Source organism: Cuculus canorus, chromosome 11 (genome assembly GCF_017976375.1).
Source record: "Cuculus canorus isolate bCucCan1 chromosome 11, bCucCan1.pri, whole genome shotgun sequence".
Lineage (NCBI taxonomy): Eukaryota > Metazoa > Chordata > Aves > Cuculiformes > Cuculidae > Cuculus > Cuculus canorus.
In genome coordinates this window covers 22,072,654-22,092,155 of record NC_071411.1, presented here as the reverse complement: position 1 = coordinate 22,092,155, position 19,502 = coordinate 22,072,654, and the positions used below count along the sequence as shown (strand labels likewise).

Below are 19,502 nucleotides of genomic sequence, written 5' to 3'. Positions count from 1 at the left end.
TTTCATAACATGATCTGAAGTGTTCAGTTTGATCGCTGCCTCATTTGCAGCAGGGAAAAGCAGGAGAGATTCTTTGGAATCGATTAAGTTACATAAATGCAAGCAAACCAAAGTCAGGCTGAAACTACTTTTGAGTAGATACAATCTTTCATAGAGTCATGGTATAGTTTGGGCTGGAAGGGACCTCAAAGCCCACCTAGTTCCACCCCCACTGCTTCCTGCCAGTGGACACCTCCCACTGGATCAGGGGCTCCAAGCCCCATCCAACCTGGCCTGGAACCCCTCCAGGGATGGGGCAGCCACCACTGCTCTGGGCAACCTGGGCCAGGGCCTCCCCACCCTCACAGCAAAACTTTTCTCCCTTGGATCTCATCTCAATCTCCCCTCTTTTAGGTGAAAACCATTCCACTCATCCAATTCCTGAACTCCCTGATCAAGAGCCCCTCCCCAGCTTTTCTGGAGCCCCTTTCAGTACCAGAAGCTGCCCTGAGGTCTCCCTGGAGGCTCCTCTTCTCCAGGCCTTATTATAAATCAGTGGAGCACTAACAGGGTGCTTCTAGATATCCCTGCGTCGTAAATACATTGAACTATTGTATGTATACCTTTGAAGTCCAGAATTATTGATTTTGAGATACGGTTTGTATAAAAAGCCATTCCCTTTTCCCTCTGGAGGATTTTCTGCAGGAGCTGGTTTTACTTTCCAATAGTCAAATTTGGATCAGAAAGTTCTACAGGAAAAGAATCTGTAATCATTTAAGACAAAGTGATGTTTCTGGGCAAAGCAAATATTTGTTGCATGTGTTAATGGGGGTTTAATCCTTGCTGTGGTCCTCGTGGTAGAGATGAAACATAAAGAAAATGGCTAAAAATGAGCCAAATGCCAGTTGTTTGATGTAGTGTAATGGACTACAGCAGCTATCCAGGAGATGACACCTCCTGGGGAGTGTTCCAGCGTCAGAGGTACTGCTGTTGGCTCTGCCTCAGGGGTGGCTGGGAGAGTTGGATGGGAAAGGTGGATGTGAGAGGTGGTTGTGAGAGGTAAATGGGAGAGGTGGATGGAGAGTTGAATGGGAGAGGAAGATGGGAAATGTGGATGGGAAAGGTGATCATGAAAGTTGGATCGGAGAGGAGGATGGGAGAGGTGGTTGTGAGAGGAGACTGCCTGCTGGTGCTTGGTGCTGAGGGAAGTAACTCCCCGGGGCTTCCTGAAGAGTTGCAGTGAATTTCTTAATTCAGCACTAACATACCACTTTTATTTCTCGGCGCTCCGTGCTCTCTGAAGTGTAATAAAAGATCATGCTAATATGATAAGCTCTTTAATTTTCACTGTGGCAAGTGGCACCTGTGTCCCTGGGACTTAGGCGAAGCATCCCAGTGTTGGTTTGGATATGCTGAGAGGGGGAGGAGGCAGCAGTTGGAAAGGGAAGGAGAGGAGGAAGGTTTGGCATTCATGTAGGGCTTGTTTCCTTTGTTACCAGGAGCATTGAATAATACACTAAGCCTGAGAGTCATTAAGATAAAGAACTAGCAGCTTTAATGAATATATCCAGCTAGGCTGGAGAGCTGCATGGAACTAATAAACCCACCATGCTTTGTGCAAAACCTGGGATGGATTCGTTGGGAGATGTCGTTACTTGAGTTATTCCAGGGTTGTGGTTGGGAAAGCAGTTTGCTTTTTCTGAACCTCACGGCTTATAGCTGTGGCCTCCCGATTCCCTTCCTAATGAAGGACTGTGTGGGCCTGTGTGTGTGTGCGTGTGCAAAGAGTGAGGAGAGAGTGCTGTCCACACGTGGTCACTGACGAGGCTGGTTCCTCCCTTAGCTGGTTGGAACAGTAAGGAAAGCTCGAGCTCTTGGTTTTGGGGTAAAATACTGAGTTTCATGAGTTAAAACAAGGGTGAGAAATAGAAGAAAGTCGTGACATACGAAAATTCTACTAATGGAGGCTTGAAATGGTAGGAATATGCACTTGGGACAAAATCAGTTTACTCCCCAAATGAATTTATCTGGACAGACTGTGGAAGTCTGAACAGCTGAGGGAGAGTGCTGACTAAGAGAAAAAGTGCAGCCAGTTTTTCTTGCTCTGCATGCTCTGGCTGTCGGATAGGCAAGGCAGAACGCGAATGTTTGACTGACTGACTTGTGCTCATTTCAGCTGACCCTTTTCCCGTGATGAACTTGCCCTCATGTGTCTCCCTCGTGGGCAGCATGGCCAAGAGGCCCTCGGGCCGCTGTTCTCACCTTCAGGCTTGCCTTTCCAAACCTGGGAATAAGAGGAGTTCTACAAATTGCATTTGTGGTGCCTTTGCATCTTTTCCGTCCCCCGTCCCCCCCCTTTTCTTTTCCCCTTTCTGTGCCTGCTGTGTGCAGGTTGGAATTCAAAACCCGTCAGATCTGCCACTGCTGGACAGACATTTAGACCCAGGTAATTAATGGCAAATATATTCACAATGGTCCAAACCGTGCACTGAGAAGGCAGAAAAGTGGCTTTCCAAGAGTTTTTATGATAAGGATGAAGTGTGTAGTCTAGCAAGTACAGAACGTCCAGAACCTGTGTTTGCATAAAGCCTGTGGTAGCTGTGCTGCGCGGTAATTATCCGTCTGGTTGCCCTTATGTTACAAAACGAACACTGTTCAGCGTGTAATAGATCTTCAGGCTACAGGATAATTGTCTAATAGTGAATTGAGAGCGATATTAAAATTTGCAGTGCAGCATAGTGGGGGTTCCATCTCTCTGCTCATGGAAGAAATGAAAGGAAGATTTGTCCTTCGGTCCAATGTCTGAATAATTACCCTCCACTTAACATGCGGTACTGTCCAACTCATTCTCTTCCAGTGAAAAAGAAAAGAAATTGGCATAAGCACGACACTGGGCAGGCGACAGAGGTCAAACCTGTACAGAATGGGAGCCAAGTCTTTATAAAGGAGCTTCGAAGTCGTACTTTCCCAAGGTAGGTTGTTCAGCGGCATGCACGATTGGGGCTGCTAAGGTAAAGCACGTTTACTGAGTTCCTGTGAAGGGGACCATGCTCCTGCTGAACACTTGGTACAGGACACAGCGGTGGAGTTTAAATGAGGGCTGTATTAGCATAGAATCATGGAAGCACAGAATGATTTGAGTTGAAAGGGACCTCAAAGCCCACCTAGTTCCACCCCCACTGCTTCCTGCCAGTGGACATCTCCCACTGGATCAGGGGCTCCAAGCCTCATCCAACCTGGCCTGGAACACCTCCAGGGATGGGGCAGCCACCACTGCTCTGGGCAAACTGTTCCAGGCCTCCCCACCCTCACAGCAAAATGTTTTTTCCTCAGATCTCATCTCAATCTCCCCTCTTTCTGGCCAAAACCCATTCCCCCTCCTTGTCCTCTCCCTGCACTCCCTGATCCAGAGCCCCTCCCCAGCTTTCCTGGAGCCCCTCTCAGTACTGGAAGCTGCTCTAAGGTCTCCCTGAAGCCTTCTTGTCTCCAGGCTGAACAACCCCAACTCTCTCAACCTGTCCTTGGATGGGAGGTGCTCCAGCCCTTGGATCATCTTTTCAGCCTCCTCTGGAGTTGCTCCAACTGATTGCAGAGGGCCCAGGCTCTTCCTTTAATATTTGTACAGTCATATTAAAATCTCCTCTTGATTGAGCCCAATTCTTCTGGATTTCCCTAGAAGCTAGGCTTTGTGAAGACAGAACAAGAATGTGTTTGGCCCCTACAACATTTGCCTGCGTGAGAAACTAACCAATTTATTGCATAGAATTATTCAGTTCTCAGAAACACTGGTGATTTTGCTGAAGTCTCCATCTTGAAACGAAGAACAACGACATCCTCAGTTGCTGCAGTGACAAAGACTCTCTTGTTTGGGGTAATGAATAGTACTAATTGTTAGGTGACACGTTCCACACTTTATTAGGCTACTTCACAGCCATTTGTAAGAGTGGTGATTTGCTTCTGGTTTTTAAAGCAGGCATTAGCCAAATAAATCCTTAATTATAAGAACTGGATGAAGCTTCGAGCATCCTGATCCCGTAGGAGATGTCCCTGCTCATGGCAGGAGTTGGAACTGGATGAGCTTTGAGGTCCCTTCTGACCCAAACCATTCCATAACTCTGTGATTTTGTAAGTGACAAATTATTTTAGAGGAATCTTTGGAAACTGTTGAAGCAGACTTTGTAAACACAAAACTTCTTCCATTATTTGGAGAATTTAATTTCACATTTAATTTCAGGACCTGGTCTTAGGTTGATTAAGGAAAAGGCTGAAAAGTGTTTGCAACATGTACAGATGTGTTTCTCAGGACCCCATATTTTAATTGCTTGGCAGAGATTGCACTCATATTTCTGAGTCAATCTGAAATAGAATCACAGAATTGTTTGGTTGGGAAAGACCTTTTGAGATCATTGAGTCCAACCGTATCTGTCCACTACTAAACCAAATCCCCGAGCACCTTGTCTGCCTGTCTACTAAACACTTCTAGGGATGGGGGCTCCACGACCTGCCTGGGCAGCGTCTGCCAGTGCGTCACCTGCAGGAAATAAATGTTTCATGTTTCCTGCAGGAGCAAGGAACTGATTGTGCCCCTGCACTCAGCACTGGTGAGGCTGCACCTCGAATTCTGAGTTCAGTTTGGGCACCTCACTACAAGAAAGACATTAAGGAGCTGGAGCGTGTCCAGAGAAGGGAACGGAGCTGGAGAAGGGTCTGGAGCCCAGGGGTTCTGGGAGCAGCTGAGGGCCCTGGGGCTGTTCAGCCTGGAGAAGAGGAGGCTGAGGGGAGACCTCATCACTCTCTGAAACTCCCAAAAAGTAGTTTGTGGCGATGTGGGTGCTGGGTTCTTCTCCCAGGTAACAACTGGTGGGATGGGAGAAAATGACCTCAAGTTGCACCAGGACAGGTTTAGATTGGATATCTTGGCTGCCAGGGCACTGCTGGCTCATGTTCAACTCACCCTCGACCAGAACCCCCCAATCCCTATCTGCGAGGCTGAAAATCATCCTTGAATTTCCCTTGAGAGTTGTTGGTGCAGAGAGCTGTCATCTGAGGAAGGTGCCCTTCCCTGAGTCCTTTGACACCCTCACAGTGACTTAAAAGTGGTTTACAGAACATTTCCCAAACAATTTATTTGAATACTTCAAGATGATTTGCAAAGTATTTCCTGGACAATATTTGAGATTATGCGCCATCTGGAATCTTGCTTCCACACTTGGAAGTGGGATATTTAACACTGATCTCTTTGATCTTTATCACTGGTAACTTGACAGATCCCTACAGCTGAGGAGATTGGTCTCTCACCTTAAGCTCTTATTTCAGGAGTTACCAGTAGCTACTGCATGAAGCTCATATAATCATAGGGTTGTGGAATGGTTTGAGTTGGAAGGGACCTCAAAGCCCATCCAGTCCAACCCCCTGCCGTGGGCAGGGACACCTCCCACTGGATCAGGGGCTCCAAGCCCCATCCAGCCTGGCCTTGAACCAGGTTGGGTTGCTCCGGGGATGGGGCAGCCACCACTGCTCTGGGCAACCTGGGCCAGGGCCTCCCCACCCTCACAGCAAAACATTTCTTCCTAAGATCTCATCTCAATCTCCCATCTTCCAGCTGAAAACCGTCCCCTTCACCCTGTCCCTGCACTCCCTGATCCAGAGCCCCTCCCTAGCTTTCCTGGAGCCCCTTTCCATACTGGAAGCTGCTTTAAGGTATCCTTGGAGCCTTCTCTTCTCCAGGCTGAACAATCCCAACACTCTCAGCCTGTCCTCGGATGGGAGGTGCTCCAGCCCTCAGATCATCTTCTTGGCCTCTTCTGGACTCGCTCCAACAGATCCATGTCTTTCTTGTGCATCCTTTGCTCGAGTGAATTTATTCTGGATGATTTTAGCGTGCCCTGCGTGCTTTGCAAGAAATGTCTCTTTGGGTTTTGTCTTATAGACCTAATTTGCATATAATTGCTTATTCATAATTTTTTCTTTTCTGTAGTGAAATGCAGAAGATGCTGAACTCTGTGTGAAAGCGCCTCACCACGGAATCTGTGTTTACTTTTTCAGTGCTGAAGATATAGTCGTGAAAGTGCCGGGCAGCCAACTAACGTCAGAGTATTTGGAAGAAAACGGCTTTGGAGAGCCCATCCTTGTCCCAAAGAAGGATGGCCTGGGTTTGTCCGTACCTGCACCCACATTCTATGTCAGCGATGTTGAAAACTATGTCGGTGGGTATCTTACAAGCAGGTGATGGTTTATGTTTTGGAGCTCAGCTGATTTTTAAACATATATTTTTAGTATCTGTTTTTAAAAGTGTAAAATCTGTGATCTACCAATAAAGGAGAATTCAAGACCCTTGATTTTGTCACATAATCACAGGATCACTAGGTTAGAAAAGACCTCCAGGATCATCGAGTCCAACCATTCCTGTCAACCACTAAACCATGTCCCTGAGCATCTCCTCCACCCGTCTTTTAAACACCTCCAGGGATGGTGACTCCACACCTCCCTGGGCAGCCTCTGACAGTGCCCGATGACCCTTTCTGTGGAAAATTTTTTTCTGATGTCCAGCCTGAACCTCCCCTGACGGAGCTTGAGGCCATTCCCCCTTGTCCTGTCCCCTGTCACTTGGGAGAAGAGCCCAGCTCCCTCCTCTCCACAACCTTCTTTCAGGTAGTTGTAGAGAGCAATGAGGTCTCCCCTCAGCCTCCTCTTCTCCAGGCTAAACAACCCCAGCTCTCTCAGCCGCTCCTCATAAGACTTGTTCTCCAGCCCCTCACCAGCTTCGTTGCTCTTCTCTGGACACAGTCCAGAGCCTCAACATCCTTCTTGTCCTGAGGGGCCAGAACTGAACACGGGATTCGAGGTGCGGTCTCACCAGTGCTGAGTCCAGGGGAAGAGTAACTTCCCTGGACCTGCTGGTCACATTGTTTCTGATACAAGCCAAGATGCCATTGGCCTTCTTGGCCACCTGGGCACACTGCTGGCTCATGTTCAGTCGGCTGTCAACCAGCACCCCCAGGTCCTTCTCTTCCGTGCAGCTCTCCAGCCACTCTTCCCCCAGTCTGTAGCACTGCATAGGGTTGTTGTGCCCCAAGTGCAGGACCCGGCATTTGGCCTTGTTAAACCTCATGCCATTGGTCTCGGCCCAGCAGTCCAGCCTGTTCAGATCCCTTTGCAGAGCCTCCTTATTGTTCTCTCTATCCCGTTGCTTCTACAGGAAACCTATTTTCCTTGCCCATCTCTTTGCCCAACCTTCCAGTACCAGAAAGGGGCTACAAGAAAGCTGGGGAGGGACTTTTACAAAGGCTTATAGTGATAGGATGAGGGGGAATGGCTTTAAATTGGAGAGGGGAAGATTTGGACTAGACATAAGGAGGAAATTCTTCATGATGAGGGTGGGGAGGCCCTGGCCCAGGTTGCCAAGTGAAGTGGTGGCTGCCCCATCCCTGGAGGTGTTCAAGGCCAGGTTGGATGGGGCTTGGAGCCCCTGATGCTGTGGGAGATGTCGTTGTCCATGGCAGGGGGTGGGACTGGATGGGCTTTGAGGTCCATTCCAACTCAAACTATTCCATGGTTCTGTGATCTGCTACACTTAGCAGATGTTCATGGACAACCCGGGTGCTCCTTCTGCCCCTGCTGGCTTTCTCAGCCTCCAGCTGAAATAATCCACCCTTCCAAGAAAACAGTTAGGGAATGACTAGAGGGAAGAGGTTGTTTAATCCGGAGCTGGTGCTGGCTTTGAGAGTGCTGATCTAACTGCCCTGGGGTCAGTTCGCCTGGACGGGATCTCCCAGGCAGGCATTTCTCTTTGTAGTTTATTGCTTTGGACCTAGAATGTGTTTTAGAAACAATCTAAAGTGAGTAGTAGAAGACAAATCGCCACAACCAAGACTGCCAAATGCAGTCTGGCTTTTCATGAAAAAACACATGGATTTACTTTTTCCTCTCCTAATGTGAAAAAAAGCTATGAGTGGAATGCTGGGAGAGGAAAACTGAGGCAAATTAAAACTGAAGGGAAGAACGACTGGAGAGATGCTTTTCTTGCAGAAAGAGTAAGAGAGTGTGCTTAGCAATGGGGACTCCAGAAAGCTCTCACTTTCTCATGATGCCCAGTGTTAAATTCCACAAAATGACTAATGTTAGCATTGACGCTGGAAATTTGTGTCCAACAAGGGCTGTTTGAGAAGATGTGCAAGTATGAGCAGCTTATTCCCCGTGCTTTGGTACAGCGGGGATGGAGTTGCAGTAGGTGGAGTTTATGATATAATAACAAAAACTCCTTTTTTTTTTAATGTGGTTCACCTGAAATAGCTCATTAAAAATAGGAATTTTTCTGCCAAAATCCGCATTGGTTGCTGCCACAGTTTAGCCCCAGCCCGGCTGGTTTTGGCAGCTAAAACCAAGTAGTTGCACTCCCATTCCCCTCACCCCCAGGGAAAGGAAAATGAGAGGAAAAGACTTGTGGGTTGGAAACTAAAACTACAGCTTTAATAAGATGATGATGATGATGATGATGATGATGATGATGTTATAAAATATATACAAATATATGAGATCATGCCCCCACACCCCGATGACTCCGTCACCACAAGGGAATGGGTCTACGGCCAGGAGGGAGCTGGGCTGAGGAACTGGATTCAGGAATGCACGGATCCTGGATCAGGGGCAAACAGGCAGATGAGGTCCTCACTGGACATTGACCATCTAGGAAGAGGGCTTGGCCTTCATGATCTCTCAGTTTTATCCCCAGTGTGACGTACACGGGATGGAATCCTCTGCTGGTCAGGTTGGGGTCACCTCTCCTGTCCACCCTTTCCCTCCCCTTTCCCTTATGGCTCCACCAGCTCCAGGATGGCCTTGGTTTGCACAGGAATAAGCGTAAGCTCTGGCCTTTCTGCATCCCAGTGCCCCGTGGGATCACCACTAGAGGGGAACTGTCTGAAAAGCGTGCTGAAAATGAAGTTACTGAGACGAGACTGAGTTAGAGTCGGAAAACTGACTCTGATTTAGCTCAAACCACAACAGGTACAGTTTTTGTAAGCAAAAAAAGATAAATAGAGCATAAGAGACCTTAGAATATTGGGAATTCAGTTTGACGAGGTGTCTTGTGCAGGGTTACGGTTTCTGCTATCAGAGACTTCTGCGGTGTATGGGTAGGGCTGACTGTGGACATGTAAGTATTTCCATATAATCTTCACTATGCAAATAAAATGAAATTAATAGATTGAAAAAAACATCCTATAACAATAAAAAAATAGAGGAATAATTATGTCAGGGGCATGAATGCAAAAGCACTGGCTTACGCATATACATTTGATGTATATACATGTCTTTTATAGATCTCTGTATGTGTGTGCATGCATGAACAACCAGGAGATGCAAAAGCTGAGACGATGAGAAAATTCAAAGATGGAGATGTTTCTTGAACTGTTAGCTCACCCCAAAGCATACAACATGGGGCAATTCAGGCTGCCCTTCATCGTCTCTTTTTCATTGAATGAATTTTTAGGGCCAGAGAGGAGCGTTGATGTCACTGATGTCACCAAACAGAAGGACTGCAAGATGAAGCTCAAGGAATTTGTGGATTACTACTACAGTACAAACAGGAAAAGGGTCCTCAACGTCACCAACCTGGAGTTCTCGGACACGAGGTAAGAGTCCAGCCTGCTGCGCCGCGCCGTGTCTGGGATGCATGGTGGGGTTTGGCTGGGGGAGTTTGAACAACCTCCACCTTCTCCCCTGTTTCCCAGTGTGTTGACCATTGGAAAGAGGCTCATCCATATGCAGGCAGTTCAGGCAGAGCATGGAGATGAAAATGCTGTTTGCTCTGTGAGAATGGCACGTAGCGGGCTAAATGGGCTTGTGCCATGGTAATCCACATCTGTGTGTTGTCGGCATCGTTGTCCACCTATCAGAATGGAACATTTAGGTTGTATGGAGCTTTGTGCAACCCGATCCAATGGGAGGTGTCCCTACCCACAGCAGGAGAGTTGGAACAGGATGGGCTTTGAGGTCCCTTCCAACCCAAACAACTTCATGATTCATGGAACTGTGCAGCTCATTTATACAGTTCTGGTCATCCTGGGTCACCGGTACTTCTGGAAGGGGAGTGTCGGAGCAGGAAAAGATTCCTTTATATACGAACTCTATCCGGAAGACGATGAATGTCAAGATGAAGATAAAGAATGGCTGTTTTGGTTAGCGTTCCATTTTAGCAAGAAGACTTCAAGTAGCCCTAGAGCAGGAGGCTGATGAATAATTGTGTGCTCATTTATTTTAAAGCCGTTACCTTTAGCCCCTGTCGTTAGTGTTTTGGTAGCTCACACCCATTCCTGCAGAAAGCATCTCTCGTAATTACGGGCTTCCAAGATTACCAGTATCTTCAGCTGACTTTTTTTTTAGCTTTGTGTCATTATCTAGAATGACAAGAGGTCTTTTGTTCGGAAGGGCTGCCGGAACTGTCAGTCATAGACTGCTGATTTAGACATTAAGTAGCAAATATTTTATTTCTTTGCACAGACAGTGACGCTTTAATTGAATGCGCTGCTCCATCTTCCCCTGCCATTTTAAATGGAGACATTGTTATCAGTGCTTGACAGTGAGCGTAAATGACACATGGGGGCATTTAATCGTTATTTGAAGTGCAGATACTCTCACTGACATGATGTTTCTGAGAGAATCCAACAGTGAAACTCCACCCCCTGCAAATATTAGTCCAAATTTTGGACATAAAAATTAGCACATTCTGCTTGGAAACACTTCTAATATCCATTTATCATGCCACTACATTGTCTTTGCTGTGATTTATTGTATATGTTCTATAGTAATATATAAATTATGCAAATAGATATATGCAATATAGAAACATAGAATCATGGAATGGTTTGGATTGGAAGGGACCTCAAAGCCCATGCCGTTCCTAACCCTGCCGAGGGCAGGGACACCTCCCACTGGATCAGGTTGCTCCAAACCCCATCCAAACTGGCCTTGAACACCTCCAGGGATGGGGCAGCCACCACTGCTCTGGGCAACCTGGGCCAGGGCCTCCCCATCCTCACAGCAAAACATTTCTTCCTAAGATTTCATCTCAATCTCTCCTCTTTCATATCATAACCATTTCCCCCCATCCTGTCCCTGCACTCCCTGATCCAGAGCCCCTCCCCAGCTTTCCTGCGGCCCCTTTCAGCACTGGAAGCTGCTCTAAGGTCTCCCCGGAGCCTTCTCTTCTCCAGGCTGGACAAGCCCATCTCTCTCACCCTGTCCTTGTACGGAAGGTGCTCCAGTTCTGTAATCATCTTCATGGATGTACTCAGTGTAAATAAGTATATTCCTTTGTAAAGATGATATAGATTAATATTTTATATATTTTATTTTAAATATATTCACATTATCACCCTGAGTCAGAGTTTTTCATTCTTCTGAGCTGCCCATGTCATTTTGTCAGTCCAGATCAAAACATTTTCAACACTGCATCAAGACTTATTTAGTCCTTACGTATTAACGTCATTGTTATTAGGATTTTTAATGCTAAACTTAACTTATGAATTATTAAGGTTTGCCAGAGCATTTCTGTAAGAGAGTGCACGTTTTACATTCCTTTTGAAGGGGCTGGAAAAGTGGCTGTGATAACAGTGCTGTTGATGATAACCTGCATGTTAACCTACACTTTGAGCCTTCACGGCAAGAGGCAGGGACGTCTACATGATCATAAATGCTGCTGCAAGAAGGCAAGGGATCACTGCTGGGTCATCATACTGGAAAAGCCTAAACCACTGCCTGTGAGCAGTTCTCCTGGCCTCTACAGCAGTTCCATGGTCATGTACGGAGCTGCCTCAGCGTGCCGGGCCAGTGTTAGATTCCACGCTGCCTCTTGTCGTATCAGGGTCCTTGTGCTCTTCCCTAAAAAGCTACCTATTTGTTTTCTATTCTCTCTGAAAGGATGTCCAGTTTTGTAGAGCCTCCAGATATAGTTAAGAAGTTGTCCTGGGTGGAAAACTATTGGCCTGACGATGCTCTTCTGGCTAAGCCAAAAGTCACCAAGTACTGCCTGATCTGCGTGAAGGACAGCTACACGGATTTCCACATAGATTCCGGAGGAGCTTCTGCATGGTACCATGTGCTGAAGGTGAGGGGGTGGGTTTTTGTGCTGTATCTAGTAATGAACTCAATTTTGTATGAAAAGACCAGCCTAAAATCCTCTCAAAAGTTTAGGTCTGAGGATTTTTTTTCCACACAGTCCTGTTGTATCTGTAGGAAATATGCAGAGCGTTAACTGCTGGGGGTGGGTGCACTCTCAGCAGCACCAGGGAAGCCACTTGGAATGTGAAGTTGTCTCTGTGTCTTCCCTCTATTTGGATTTTAATATTTGTTTAATGCCTTCTGTGCATATGTTGCCTACAACCTGTAAGGTGTGACATCCTGCTCTTGCAGGATAGTGGAATCTGGCGCTGTAAGCCTTTTGCAACATCAGTCCCAAAAATGGCAGCAGATGTGGTCAGCTGGTGATGTAATTATTTCAGCCATTCTGTACGAAGCTGCCAAGTAAATTCTATTTCAAAAGTATTAAAATACATAATGCTATGTATTTCTTTAGATAAATATTTGTGTGCACGTATGTGTGTGCATGAGTCCGTGCCAGTGCTTGCTTTGGCTGCTTGTTGCTAATTTTGTGTTTTCTAATTCAGGGAGAAAAGATATTTTATCTCATCAAACCAGCCCCTGCAAATATTTCTCTTTACGAACGCTGGCAATCGGCGGCAAATCACAGTGAGATGTTTTTTGCAGACCAAGTAGATAAATGCTACAAATGCACAGTTAAGCAAGGACAGACGCTCTTCATTCCATCAGGTGAGCAGGCTGCTGCAGGTGAGGTTTCCTGCTTGTCTTAGAGCTGCTAAAGAGCAGGTCCAAAGTGCTCGGGGGATGTGATGGGATGACTTTCTCTGACAAAGTACGAAGGAGGAGGTAGAGTGTTCTGCTCTTGGTCTAGCTGGGTTGTAGTAACTCATGAGTTCTCTCTCTTTTGCCATCTAACAGAGAGCTCATGTTGGATTACTTGCTGACCATGACTCCCTACAAAATCCTTTTCATGGTAATTGGTTCTCTGTGACACTCGCTTGAGAGTGTGCAGTTAGGGTTTCACATAAGACTGAAGACCTAAGTGTCACAAATTTTTCATAGAGTCATAGTCATTTGGCTGGAAAAGACCTTTGAGATCATCCAGTCCAATCATACCTGTCCACTCTCAAACCAAATCCCTGAGCTCCTTATCTACCCATCTTTTAAACAACACCAGATATGGAGACTCTAGCACTTCCCTGGACAACCCGTTCCAGTGACTGAGAACCCTTTTGGTGAAGGAATGCTTCCTAATGTCCAAGCTAAACTTCCCCTGGCGCAGTTTGAGGCATTTCCTCTCATCCTGTCCTTGGTCACTTGGGAGAAGAGACCAACACCCACCTCACCACAACCTCCTTTCAGGCAGTTGTAGACAGTGATAAGTTCTTTCCTCAGCCTCCTTTTCTCCAGGCTACACAACCTCAGTTCCTTCAGCTGCTCCTCATAAGACTTGTTCTCCAGACCGTTCCTCAGCTCTGTTGCGCTCCTCTGGACACGCTCCAGCCCCTGAATGCCCTTCTTGTAGTGAGAAGTTTTATGGGTGACTTGGTACGGTTGGGCTTTCATTGCACATTTGGGATGGTGGATTTTGGTTTTGTCATTTTCTGGGAGGCTTTTCATAAGGGTGGGGAGTTGGTCAGCAGATAGTGCAGAGTTTTAATTGAACACATTTCTACTCCTGCTCCTGTCCTTCACCTTCCTCTCACCAGGAACAATTATTTTCTCGTTTGTCTTGCTGCTCCCAGCATTCCCTGTTGAAACTGTAGTCTCTTGGGACAGAGATTTCCTCTCCCTCTCTGTGCCTTTAAACCACGCACTGCCCACTCCATCCATAGTCCAGCTGGAGGCATCTGGGCAGTGTGAGTAAGTCACAACACTGGTGCTAGTGTTTCGGGCGCAGCATCCAGTAGTGCCATTGTTCTGTGTGAGCATATTCATGCACAGAACATTTGCACACTTGAATTTTACCCTGACTGTAAAAAGTGGAAAGCAGGTATTGCTCTCATGACCATGTGAAGCAGATGGTAGAATAAACACCAAGCAGGTTATAGAGATTCACTAATTTGAATGGATTTTTGTATGACAATAAAAGTTTGGAGGACAGCTGTTCCTGACACTAGAATGAAGGCAGCGTCAGAAGCTGTCACACATTTTTATGGTGATATGACAGCAGCTGCCACGTGTCACTGCTGCTGCTTTTCACAGTAACAAGAAAGCAGTGTGAGCAGTGTGTCCCCTTTCACTGTCTGTGCCACTGGAGGTGGTCCTGAGACTGGAAGCCAGGGGTGTATTGCACCATCCTGGGCTGGGCTGTATCCTGCATAAAGAGAAGATCTAACTGGTTCTGGTGCTGCCTCGGGCTGATGAGCTGTGTGGTACCTAGGAAGTAAGTTGCTAAGTATGAGCATCATATTGTGAAGAAAGTCTTTGTTACTGTCATTCTGGTTTTTATCCTTGGGACTCTTCTCTTTCTCTTGCAGGTTGGATTTATGCAACTCTAACACCTGTAGACTGCCTGGCCTTTGCAGGACATTTTCTACACAGTCTAAGTGTTGAAATGCAGATGAGGTAATCGGTGTTTGAGATCTGAAGTGAGGGAGAGGCTCAGATTTTGATAGAACCGTAGAATCCCTAGGTTGGAAAAGACATTTGAGGTCATCAAGTCCCACCGTACCTGTCCACTACTGAACCCTATCCCTGAGCACTTCATCTGCCCTCTTTTTAATACCTGCTGGATGGGGACTCAGTCACCTCCCTGGGCAGCCTCTGCCAGTGCTTGAGAACCCTTTCACTGAAGAAGTTTTTCCTAATGTCCAGTCTGAACTTCCCCCAGTGCAACTTGAGGCCATTCCCTCTTGTCCTATCACCTATCACTTGGCTGAAGAGACCAACGCCCACCTCTCCACAACCTCCTTTCAGGCAGTTAAAGACGGTGATAAGGTCTCCCCTCAGCCTCCTCTTCTTTAGGCTGGATAAATTGATAAATTGGCCATCCTCTCTCCTAATAATTAGTCCACATATGCAGTAATGTTGATTTAGCCCTGTTGGGCAATAGAAAATGTACCCATCTTTGTCCCCTTTGAACATGTTCTCCTGTGCTGAGTTACTCCAAGCTGTCTTCACACCCATCACATAGCTCATGGAAGGGTATGTGAGGCGCTTGGGTTGATGTGGCCCAACCCTGAAGGAAGAACTGTTAAAAACTCAGGAGTTTTACCTCAGAATGGTTCATTCCCTTTCTGAGTAAGCCCCCACCTGCCCAGTGTAAGACGACACGAGTAGTTCTTCCCTGATACTGGATGAATAATTCAATAAAACTATCTCACATCTGTATCCCACTGTTTCTTACTAGTGTTATTTTTATGTTTTGCTTTGGTCTGATGCCAGAACACATGGCTGCAGCACAAAGAAGTGAAGCACTGCAAGGTGAATTGCGGGTGTTTATGAGCAGCGCTTGTCACGTGTGATGGACCTGTAACCTGCTTTGCTCTAAGTTCATGTGGCTTTGTATTGCAGGGCATATGAAGTAGAAAGACGATTGAAAATTGTCAGTCTGACCCAGTTTCCAAACTTCGAAACTGCATGTTGGTATATGGGAAAGCATCTACTAGAGAAGTTCAAAGGTAAAGCTGCATTTCGTTGCCTGCCTCAGTTGCTCAGCTGTGGGGAAATAGTTACTCCGTTTCCGCTGATCTGTCAATGGAGAAGGTGGAGAGGGCCCAAAATCACTCTGGGAAAATTACTTCTAACATACCAGCAGAACACGCTGGTCCGGTCCAGCTCTGCCCTTACTGTCCCACCATCTCACTCAAGGAGGGATCTTAACAGCCCTTCTTACCTGTGCCTAAGGGAAGATTTCATCTTCTTCATAAAATGTATTTATTTTGCCTCACAGGCACAGAATGGTGCAACGTTTGGTTTAGTTTTTAGTTGCCTGTCAAGTCTGGACACGCTGTCAGCCCAAGGTGTAGAGTAGCACTTTCTTCTCCCATCACTCTGCCGATCCCAGGTGAAATTCCTGGGCAGGTCACATATACGCGAGGCCACAGGAACATCGGAGATGTCACCAGCAGGAGCACGGAGAATTTTAGCCAAGTTTTCTGTGAAATTCAAAATCTCCCCTGTCAGAGTCCTTCAGATCCAATCTAAACACCGTGCATGTGTGATCTTGGCAGATTCGATCTCACTTTGCTCTTTGCCTCTAGTTTTCTTATTCTGGAATGTGTCAAGAGACACCACCAGATCCTTTTATAAAGAGAAAAATATGTCTAATTAAGAAGGCAGGCGAGGGATCCCTCTGAGTGTGTCCTGGAAGTGGCCCCCTTGTGACCAACAGAATAAAAACTGAAGTGAGGGGGAGCATTCAGGCACACTTGTACTTGTGCATAAGTGAAATGCTTTGCCCAGTCTAACCTTTGTTTCCATCTGTTGGTACTTGCTTTTTCAGCCAGAATTAAGGAGCTGCTGACAGTACCTTTTTATTCCCACAGCCTAGAGTGTGTGGCCATGGAAGCTAGCTTGAGTGTGGGACCAAGAAAGGAGCCGGAAGGATTGCCAGTGTAGACATAACTGACAGGAGCACAGTGTAGGAAGGCTGAGTTGGATTTATGACACAGTAAATATACTCCTTATTACTGTCCAGTTAAAACAGGGGTTCGTTTGTGATGACCAGCTTTCAGAGTTAGTTTGCACAATTAAACTTTTTCTATTTACCGACTTTATATAAAGCAACGTTCGCTAGCTGTGTGTCACGATTTAACCCTGGCCTGGATGATTTCGGCAGCTAAAACCAAGCAGTTGGGCTCCCAATTCCCTTCTCCTCACACCCAGGGAAAGGAAAATGAGAAGAAGAAAAACTTGTGGGTTTGAAACTAAAACTACATCTTTAATGAAATAATAATAATAAAATGAAAATAATAGAAAGTAATAAAATCTATGCAAATACATGAGATCATATCCCCACCCTCCACCTCGATGACCATATGTCACCATAAACACTGCAGAGCAGAGGGAATGGGTCGTGGCCAGGAGGGACCTGAGCTCAGGAACTGGATTCAGGAATGCACAGATCTGGGATCAGGGAAAACAGATGGGTGAGGTCCTCACTGGGCATCGGCCATCACAGAAGAGAGCTAGACCCTTGTGATCCCTCAATTTTATCCCAATTTAATGATGTACATGGGGTGGAATCCTCTGTTGGTCAGGTTGGGGTCACCTCTCCTGCCCACTGCTGCCTGCAGGTGTGGCCTTTTTTTCACCAGTTCCAGGATGGCCTTGGTTTCCTTAGGAATAGGCATAAGCTCTGGCCCTTCTGCATCCCTGCAGAAAAACAGGATCCCCCTCCCCGGGATCCCTGTCTGAAAAACATGCAGTGAACCTTTGGAAAAGGAAGTTACTTAGATTAGACTTAGCTGAAGTCAGAAAATGAATTCTACTTTAGCTTAGACCACAACACAGTGTTTGAATTATGGTTTTTTTCCCTCTCCTCAGGTCTACATAAAGCCGGGCAGCAGCCTCCTGCTCATTTACTTCAAGGAGCAAAAATTCTCAATGGTGCTTTCAGGTCATGGACTAAAAAACAGGTAGGAGAAGCAGCCTGCTTTAATGTTCTCTTCCTCACATTTGTCCGTCACTGGAACAGCAAGCAAATGCTACTACAAATAATAACTCCATAGTAAACCAGCTAATTTGAAAATCCCAAAGAGAAGGGAGTGAGTGGACGGATAAAGAGGGGATTTCACAGTGTCACATGAGGAATCAGCATTAAAAAAGGCACCAGTGGGGTTTTTAAAGAGTCAATTCTGCCCATGGCCAAAAGGGTACCAAGTGAATGTTCTGTTAGGACTCTAAGCATATTCACAAAATCATAGAATCACAGAAAGGTTTGGGTTGGAAGGGACCTCAAAGCCTATCCAATTCCACCCCTGCCATGGGCAGGGACACTTCCCACTGGATCAGGGGCTCCAAGCCCCATCCAACCTGGCCTTCGTGTGTCAAATCAATGAAGCAAAAGTTGCATATATAGAACAACATGTGCATTTTTGTGTGCACAAGGTGACCAGTTCCTGCAGATCAACATGTTAATTGAGGAAATACATAGTGGTTGGAGAGAAGGCTTCAAGGGATTTGCAGCCTCAGTTTCCTGCTGCAGTCATTTCAGAAGTGTTATTCTCGCATGTGTTGCTCCTGCAATTTTGCAGAATTAACTGCAGGAGACAGGCCATTCCATCATAAAGCATGAAGAGGACTCAGTGATCTTAAAGGTCTTTTATAACCTTAATGATTCTACGATTCTATGAACTAGCAGCTTTGGGATTCTCAGACATTTTAAGAAATGACGAATACATAATGTTATGTACAGTTAGGGCAGTTTGAGGACTGTCCCGGCTGTAAATGGTGTCAGGGATTTGGCTGCTCCCTACTGCAAAAACCCAGTGCTCGAGCCTGAACTCAGAATTGCTTCCTGGCTTCCTGTAGAAGGACTGGCCAGTGTGGAAGCTCTTCCCTGGTGCGGAAGCTCTTCTCCAGTGTGGAAGCTCTTCTCTGGTGTGGAAGCTCTCTTCTCCAGGTTGCCCCATTTCTTCTTCCACTCACAAGTAGTGAGTCAAAGCAAGTCAGACTGCTGGTGTTTACGTAGAGTTGAGCTTCGAGTGTTACGTGGCAAGTGAATGCAAATGGTGTTGGTCCTGTCAGGGAGCTCCCAGACCACTCTGCTGATGAGGTGTGACTCGTTACACGCGTTGAAGACACCAGCCTACGAATCTCTCCTTACAGAGATTCAGAAAAGGAATTTCCTATAGGATCTTATATAAGGGTGTGAGCAATTGTGAAAAAGCAATAATATCCAAAAAAGACTATTGATGTCGTTGTCGTCTCAGAACAATTACTTGCTATAGTGTCCAAAACAGGGAAAAAAAGTGATTTTTTTCCTTATTTGGACTGGTAATTTCAGTCAATGATGATTTCAGTACATAGGAAAAATAGTGATGTGTCCTTAATGAGAGGTTTTTATGTTTTGGTAAAAAGTTCTGCATGGAAAGAGAAATCTGGCTTTGTTCTGTTTTAGGCATTAGCAGAGCACGAAGATGAACTACCAGAAAACTTCAAACCAGCACAACTTATCAAGGATCTTGCCAAAGAAATAAGATTAAGTGAGGTTTGTGCTCTTTTCATGCTGTGTTGTGGATCTTTTTATGATCTAGGCTATAAAATGGGTACTGGAAGTAAAGGAATCCTTTTTCCCCCTCTCTTCATTGGAAGAATTCATATGAGTTTTGCAGCAGGGACACTGCTCAGTACTCTTGCCTGTGACTGGCTCACCACAGATGCTGGGCTCCTGTTTGCTTTCTCCTCAGCTTTGCGCCATGTCTGCCTGTCCTACATCCTTCCTCCTCCACTTTCTCCTAGCTTGACTGGCCACATCC

General features: G+C 46.2%; 1 protein-coding gene across 4 annotated transcripts in view; it reads left to right on the top strand.

The window, feature by feature from the left end:
• Positions 1–19,502, top strand: part of PHF2 (PHD finger protein 2) — a 100,258-nt gene that overhangs the window by 54,514 nt on the left and 26,242 nt on the right. For all 4 annotated transcript variants that reach the window (XM_054076412.1, XM_054076410.1, XM_054076411.1 and 1 more), the window contains exons 3-11: positions 2,837–2,951; positions 6,025–6,185; positions 9,470–9,611; positions 11,899–12,085; positions 12,645–12,807; positions 14,559–14,646; positions 15,595–15,701; positions 17,569–17,660; positions 19,145–19,234. In XM_054076412.1, the coding sequence (XP_053932387.1) occupies positions 2,837–2,951; positions 6,025–6,185; positions 9,470–9,611; positions 11,899–12,085; positions 12,645–12,807; positions 14,559–14,646; positions 15,595–15,701; positions 17,569–17,660; positions 19,145–19,234 (1,145 nt within the window). The remainder of the gene's footprint in view (positions 1–2,836; positions 2,952–6,024; positions 6,186–9,469; positions 9,612–11,898; positions 12,086–12,644; positions 12,808–14,558; positions 14,647–15,594; positions 15,702–17,568; positions 17,661–19,144; positions 19,235–19,502) is intronic.